Consider the following 8,293-nt stretch of genomic DNA (forward strand, 5'->3'; position numbering starts at 1 on the left):
CAAACGCTCCAGTGCATGAGATTTGGAATTTTCGGAAATCATCGGTGTTTATTAACAAGTTTGAAACTTCGAGCGACAAAAATGATGCACATGCAAAATGATCCAAATGCGCCTATTACTTCTGCGGAAAGAGCACAACGATCTGTATTTGGTAAGTTCATTGCTTGTTTTATGCCTCTGCTTTAGTTATGCATCGAAAATTATTTCAATTGCTTGCTTGGCTATTTAAATTTAACCCAGTTCGAATTCTCTCTCTCTCTCTCTCTCTCTCTCTCTCTCTCTCTCTCTCTCTCTCTCTCTCTCTCTCTCTCTCTCTCTCTCTCTCTCTCTCTCTCTCTCTTATAAATGGATATAGTATTAAGCAATATATTTTACTGTTTAATTGCATGTTTTTTAAATTGATTACTTTTCTTGTAAAGTTGGGAACATTCCTTATGAGACAACAGAAGAACAGCTGAGGGAGATATTCTCTGCAGCAGGACCAGTTGTTAGTTTTAGGTAGGATTGCTTTTTCTGCATTTTTGAATCTCAAAAACAAACATATGATTCATTTTAACCCTTCTGGCCTAGGACCAATTCTTGCCAAGTACACTGAACATTATGTTAATTTTATTAGGGACATATATGATAATGTGTTATTTTAAATGTCCCTGATTCTATTAACAGTAAAAATATTTATTGCAAAAAATGATGTCACATTGCATGGCGAGAAATGGTACCAATGCTTGGCAAAAATTGGTCTAAGGTTAGTTGTATCTAATAAATCAACAATGTGTTTATTATTCTTTTGATTACCATAAAAACATGGTCTAAATTTATATAAAACTGCAAGATATTGTAGTAAAATATAAAACACATCTTTTCTTTCTTTTATCAACAAAAGAATATTTTTTGCTGCTTCAGGTTGGTGTATGACAGAGAAACAGGAAAGCCTAAAGGTTATGGCTTCTGTGAATACCAGGATGTTGAAACTGCGCAGAGTGCCATGAGAAATCTAAACAATTACGACTTCAATGGCCGCCCCCTGAGAGTGGGCGTCGCTGCAGGAGAACAGAACAGGGATGAGATGAAAGGGTTGCAGCAAGCACTGGGGGGCCCAATTATGGAGGTACATGTACATGTAGATACATTTTGATCTACACAGGTTTAGTTAAATGAATCAAGATTCTTTTGATTTATACTGATGAATGTGTGACGGTCATGTCAGACTCAGACAGGTTGGATTACTGGTGATACATTGCTCATTGCTCATTTGGTGGAGCACCTGACTGGAGATTCAAGTAGCCCAGGTGTTTAATCCTGGTCTGATCAGTTATTTTTTTTCAGGTTGTATGGACAGCTAGTAAATAGTATTATTCATTTGTTTGATGCTTTTTGTGTAAGTTGAATAGCAAACAATGCTTTTAAGTGGAGATGTTATTCAAATAATCACATTTTATGTAACCTCTGCAGAGTCCGTATGGGGACCCCGTGGAGCCAGAGAAAGCACCAGAGGCGATCTCCAAAGCTGTAGCCAGTCTGCCCCCGGAACAGATGTTTGAACTCATGAAGCAGATGAAGGTATCTATGCTTTTCTTGCCTCATAACAATGCTTAAAGCACTGTTCTATCATGTCTACAGGAATGCTGTATTTTTAATTTGAAATATTTAATGTAAACCTTGCAGCTCTATTGTGTTTGAGAGCATTTTTTTTTTTTTTGTTATTGTAAAAGTGGCATTAAAAAGTGCTTTTGTTTTTAATTAATTAGAAGTCATCTTTACCAAGTCTGATAATGTTGAATAAGCTTATGCAGACCAAGTTCCTACCGGTATATTGGATCCTTTTGTATTGTAGTTATGTATCCAGAACAATCCTACGGAGGCCAGAAACATGCTGTTACAGAACCCTCAGTTAGCCTACGCTCTGCTGCAGGCTCAGATAGTGATGAAAATTGTGGACCCCCAAGTGGCCATGGTAAGAGACTTGTCAGTGTATTGTGTTTTATATTTGTTGATATTTTAGGTTCATTTATTATAGAGGGAAGGTTGTGATGAGGTTCATTTACTCACAAAGTGCCACTGTATTAAGGTTCATGTCAATTTTATTTCCAACATTTCCTTCTTTAGTCTTTTGCATTTTTTTTAAACAAGGTATATTTACATCTACCAAGTATTATTCCCTCTATTTCTTACGAAAACTTATAGTTAATTCATAGCTCCATCGAAACAGCTAGACTGAAATATACATGCCCCGTTTTTTGATTGGTCGAAATCTACAGCGGCTGAAACTGAGAAGATATTCACAGGTCTGAAATTGACACGCCCTGTTTATCAATTGGTCTAAACCTTCAACGACCTACAAAATATCACGGACTGCACGAAGTATTCATGATGATGTCAGACTCAAAGTCTCACAAGAGACGATTTGGCTGTTTCTTCTAGCTAACGTACTTATGTACATTAACAGTAATTTAGTGATTTTTACTTATTTTTCATAATCAATTTATTAATTAGTTAATGGAGAGATGTTAATATAAACAATAAAATGCTTTCTTTGATGATTCATGCGGGTTATGAAGGTAGCGATCATTGCAGGAAAAAATTACATAACCCGCTAACGCGGGTTATGTATTTTTTCTGCAATGTCGCTACCTTCATATCCCGAATGAATCCCCAAAGAAAGCATTTTATTGTTTAAATAAACACATATTGTGATATTTATAATCAGAAATTTTGGTTGATCTGGGGGAAAATTTGTGTTTTTATTGTACCTGTATTTATTTTATAGGCCATGTTACACAGGGACACCAAACACATCCCCCCGGCCAGTACCTCCAGCAGTGGTCCCTCCTCCATCCCTCTCAGTATACCCCAGGTACGTCTGTACTCAGTATACCATAGGTACGTCTGTACTAAGTATACCATAGGAACGTCTGTACTAAGTATACCATAGGTACGTCTGTACTAAGTATACCCCACATACGTCTGTTCTCAGTATATCCCAGGTATGTCTGTACTCAATACAAGATTAAAAGATATGCAGGGGGAATACACCTCCTTGATATCTTAATATGCAGGGGGAATACACCCCCTTCATATTAGGGGGGGGGGGATACACCTCTTTGATATGCAAGGGGGATACACCTTGATATGCAGGGGGAATACACCTCCTTGATATCTTGATATGCAATTTCATATGGGAGGAGGGGGGGGCTTACACCTCCTTGTTATGCGGTGAAATACACCTCCATGATATGCAGGGGGATACACCTCCTTGATATTGGGGGGGGGGGAATACATTTCCATGATATACAGTGGATACACCTGCTTGATATGTGGTGGAAAAAACATCTTTGTAATATGCAGGGAGGGGGAATATTCCCCATTTTAAATATGCAGGGTTGATAAGTTAGCAATTGTTAGATAAAAGGCAAAAGAAACCAAAAAAAACGAATTCTGTAATATACACGGGAATTACAATGGAAAAAAAATAGTTTGAACCTTTTTTAATATATACATGTATAATTTAGCACTTAAACAGCAGATGTCTGTTTTCCTTTTTTGAAGATCATATAAAGTATGTAGTGAAAATCTTTTCAAGCTACTGCGCGGGGGTGTTAAGGAAGCATATGGGCAATTTAGCGTCTTAATTTGACTGTTATATTCAAAATCGTGAAATTAAATAACTATTTTAAATACGATCAAAAACTTAGTATTATCCTTTGAAATAGATGTCAGTGCAATAAAATCGGGTAGTACATTACTGCCACATTGGTGCATTATCACGTGACAACTATAAATAGCTTACGTATATTTCTTAACATAAAATGAGATAGAACAACACTACCCCGCAGTTTCCAAAATAAAATAAACATACCAAGTGAAGGCAAAACATCTCAGTTTAATCAAAACTGCTGCTAGAATCCTATGTTTTTCTTAATTCAATAGTTATTCATCCGGTTCTCGTAAAACCTTCCCAACTTTAATAAAGTTTGTACGGAAAACGGCAAGTTGCATCAAAACAACACACAACATGGGATTCTAGCAGCACTTTTCAATTTAAGCATTGATCAAACTAACGATACATATAAAATTCCAAGTTCAATATATGTGGGGTAGTGTTGCTCTAGTCGGATTTTTATATCGTAAACAACGACAGAGGAAAGCCTGGCCGAGAAATAAAAGCAAATTTACATACCTTCTAGCGAATGATTGATAAAACTATTATCTCTCCCAGTATTCTTATGTTCCATTTTCAATAAATCACACCACAATATTTTATTAGAGTTCTTAGATTAGTTATATTTTGAATATGTTTACAATGCTTTCCGATCAAATTCACACGACATTCAACTTTTAGTCATGACGTCATCAATGTGTAAATCTACGTAATACAAACTAATTTCTGAAAAAAAAATTGACTTCAGTTTTTTTATTTGCTTTTGGTCTACGTTTCGTTGCTTAGGTAATTGAATATGTACATAATAACTAAGATTTGTGATTTCATGAAATTACATGTAACTCAGAATCCATATGCTTCCTTAACACCCCCGCGTGGTAGTTTCACACGAAAACTTCTTTCGTTTCAGGTTCAACCTGTGTCAGCCCCTGGTCCAATGCAAGGTAAGGAGTAAACAACTTTATTGTTTTGCAAGAATTTTAAGTTATATTTTGAAAAACACTGAGTCATTAGTAATAACGTTCAGTCCTTTTAAAATCATGTGCATATTATAGTTCTTTGATTTTGAAGGTTTTCTTAGTTAAATCTCAATACTGGTAAATGTAAAGTGTAAATAATCATAGAAAATCATAAAATTCTTTTTTCTTTTGAAAGTGTACTTTTGTTGTTTAGAAGATTTCATGTCCTTGGATTTCTTAAAAATTCCTTTTGGTCTTATATATATGAGAATATTCAATAACAGTTGTTGGAAAAAAAATGAAAATTTTCATTTTAGTTAGCAGAATTACGAGCTTAAATTTATAAATTGAATGAGATTTCTTTAGAACAGTATACATGTAGAAATATATGAAACAACTAAATGTCTTTGTAGTATAGACATTTTCAGTAAATTATTTTGCTGTTCTACCTTTGTAGGTCCACCTGTACCAATGAGTGTTGGCCCAGGGCCCAGAATGGTGGGCCAGAACCCAATGAACCCAAACATGCCCGTGCCCGACATGGTGGGACCCCGTGGCCCAATGATGCGTAAGTTCATTAGAACTTGGTTCTGCTGTCTGACCTTTGTATTGTTTTTGAAAACTTGGTAAATAGGGCAATAGAAAAGGGTTTTTGGTGTGATATTAAAAAGGTTTGTATTAGGGTTATATTTTAGAGACTGTAACTTCTTTATTTGGAATCTACAAATTAAAATATACCTGTATCATATATTCAGAAATAATCTGTAAGTTTTTGTTAGTGTTTATAAGTGGATTTGATGCTTTTCTTTAAAGGTCCAAATATGGGCATGCCAGGTGGGCCTGGACCTAACATTGGTATGCCTGGGCAGCTAGGACCAATTCCTCAGCCCGGTCTAGACTTTTTGTTATCTATTTAAGTCACAGAATTTTAAATATCGCACCTTTTAGCTCCTAAATTGAGCTGTAAAAATTCAACCAATGTTTATGAATGATTTTGTTGTTTTTCTTTAAAGGTCCAAACATTGGCATGCCTGGTGGACCTGGACCAAACATGGGTGGGCCAGGACCAAATATGGGTATGCCTGGGCAACCAGGACCAATATCTCAGTCTGGGCCAGTGCAGCCACAGATGGGAGGGCCAGGCATACGGCCTGAGATCCGGGACCCAAGGATGATGGGCGAGCCACGCATGATGGCAGACCCTCGGGCCATGGGCCCAAGACCAGGAATGCCCATGCCAGTAACCTCACAGACAGGGGCAATGCCCCGTCTGCCCACTGCGCTTTTGGTGTGTAAACATGAGTTTGAAAAAAGATGGGAGTATTTTGAAAATAAGTTATTTGTCCTAAGTGATGGATTTTTTCTTTAATCATCTTTAGAATTGATATAAAAAATTAAAGATAATAAAAAAGATAATAAAAAAGGAAATAAGTATTTACCCTTAGATGTTAAGATAATGATGGATTTTGTTAAAATTAGTTAAAATTGTCAGTTATTAAGACATGGAATGTTGTAGATTTTTGGTTTTAATTTTACTAAGTATCCATTTCTTTTGCCATGTAATGAGACATATGTATTAAGTACAACTCCTGATTGGACTCAATTTTTGTAGGGCCCTGGTGGTTTAGCTGGTGGACTTCCCAATCTCTCTGGAGGTGCTCAGATCTCTGCACAGGATCAAGAAAAGGTACTTATTTAAAAGTTTAAAAAAGACCACTTTAATTAGTTTAAAATTTAAAAGGTACTCAAAATCAGGTTCATGTACAGCAATAATCCACTGGTCCCTTGGACTTCACTATATTGGAGTTCTCCTATACCTTAAGGTTCCGCCACACACCTAGGAAAAGTTCTGCCTACAAGCCCATTCTTCTAAATTAATTAAAGCTATGGATTTTTAGCAGTGTTTGACTTGAAAATGACACAAAAATTTTTACTGCTGTTCATGAAAATAAAAACCCCTGCAGTATTTGAACTCGGGACCTGCGAGTTTGTAGCCTGAAGGAACTCCCACTGCGCCACAGACATAGACAACAAATTAATGGTGGTATAAACTGTTTCACAATGCGCTAAAATTGGCATGTTGTGACGTCCTGTCATAAAAAGTAGAAGTCACGGGGTGTCGAGGATCCTTAATATGTATGAATGAAAATAAATGACATCCTTATTATATTGTTATTTTAAATGTGAAAGTTCATTAACTTTTTGTAACAGTTTCTTAAACTTAACAGATGATTACTTTTATTCTGATAAACTGCAATAATTTTATTAAAAATACAGATTTTAAATTTAATGAACTGGTTTAAAAAAAAAAAGAAAAATAATTATTAAGTGGCAATTTTTGCAGAGAAAGAAAATTAACAGCTACATTTTAGTTTACCAGAACTATTTTGCCATATCTTGCAAATATTTGCCAGAGTAGACATACTGATTACAAGTTCTGTGTATGAAATTTATAGGCAATACAATGTAGTACGCCAATAACACTGAATATGGGAAGATCCTTTATGTTCGACTTTGAATTTTACAGGCGGCCTTGATCATGCAAGTATTACAGTTGACTGATCAGCAGATCGCCATGTTACCCCCGGATCAGAGAGCCAGCATCCTTATTCTTAAGGAACAGATCTCAAAGAGTGCAGCTCAGTGAACCGTGACTTAAGTGAACTGTGACTTCTTTGAACTGTGACTATCATTGTAATCATCAATCATTTAGTTAAAATTGACGGAGGTCACACCATTTCTCATTTCATGTATCATCTTATTTCATTCAAGAATAAAGCACGTAGGTGGGTGTTTCTTTCCCTAAATTATTTGTTTCTGTATGTTCATTCTTAAAGTGGATGCGTCAATATGACGTACTCAAATTGTAATCAGCGAACTAGTGAAAAAAGGTAAACGCTCAGAAAAGTTCTCAATACATGGACAAATATTGGAAAGGAAAGCTCACAAAAGACGTTCTAAAATTGTTTTCACAATTAAAGGTGAAAAATTTTAGTATATAAACTGCAATTTTCTTCTCTTTTTTTGTGTGAAGAACCATTGAATTAAAGAAGAGGAGGGGATAAGATGATTTTAATTTCTATTTTATTTTTTTTAATTAAACTATTTGATAATGCCATAATTCCAGTTTGCAATGCAAAAATTTATAACCTTTTTCAGTTATAATATTTCAACAAACATCAGAAAAAATATATTGCTTTAAGTTTTGGTGGTATTGAACCCACAACCTAGAAAGCCTAGTTCTATAAGGTTACATGCACATCATAATTATTATGTTTATGACATTAAAGTTTTTCACTCAGGATATCCAGGCTCTTTCAATATGGGTCTATTAGATTCCAGGACTGCTGGTCCGAATAATGCGCCAGATAATGCTTAATCTGAGCTCATATTACATGTATCAAGTTATATGTTTTACGGTCCGACTTTTGGGACGAGTGCAGCTTATCATTAAATATATGACTTGTATATGTATAACAATAATGAATTAATTAAAAAATAGTATGGTTTTTCAAATAATGTAAAAAAGGTGAATGGATTTGATTTTAAATTCTATCTTAATTCCTTAGAACAAACCCTATCAGGGGCAGGCCGGTCCTGAAGGATATCTAGGCCAAAAAATTACAGAAATAAACCATTTTACTTAAAATGCTGTTTTAGCCAACTTTAAAGACTA

At 35.3% G+C, this 8,293-nt stretch overlaps 1 protein-coding gene across 3 annotated transcripts; it reads left to right on the forward strand.

Annotated features, from left to right (window-relative positions):
* LOC128184200 (cleavage stimulation factor subunit 2-like) lies at nt 1-7,429 on the forward strand. 3 transcript variants are annotated; one of them, XM_052853564.1, is made up of 12 exons: nt 1-151; nt 420-498; nt 904-1,108; nt 1,453-1,560; nt 1,835-1,954; nt 2,768-2,854; nt 4,569-4,602; nt 5,075-5,185; nt 5,431-5,508; nt 5,631-5,905; nt 6,230-6,304; nt 7,145-7,429. In XM_052853564.1, exons 1-12 carry the CDS (start codon nt 16-18, stop codon nt 7,262-7,264), a joined length of 1,428 nt encoding a protein of 475 aa, XP_052709524.1. In that variant the 5' UTR covers nt 1-15; the 3' UTR covers nt 7,265-7,429. The 3 variants fall into 3 exon arrangements, with proteins under 3 accessions (XP_052709524.1, XP_052709525.1, XP_052709526.1); XM_052853565.1 differs by having other exon boundaries at nt 5,431-5,472; XM_052853566.1 differs by lacking the exon at nt 5,431-5,508.
* The last annotated feature ends 864 nt before the right edge of the window (nt 7,430-8,293 follow it).

Source organism: Crassostrea angulata, chromosome 5 (assembly GCF_025612915.1).
Source record: "Crassostrea angulata isolate pt1a10 chromosome 5, ASM2561291v2, whole genome shotgun sequence".
NCBI lineage: Eukaryota > Metazoa > Mollusca > Bivalvia > Ostreida > Ostreidae > Magallana > Magallana angulata.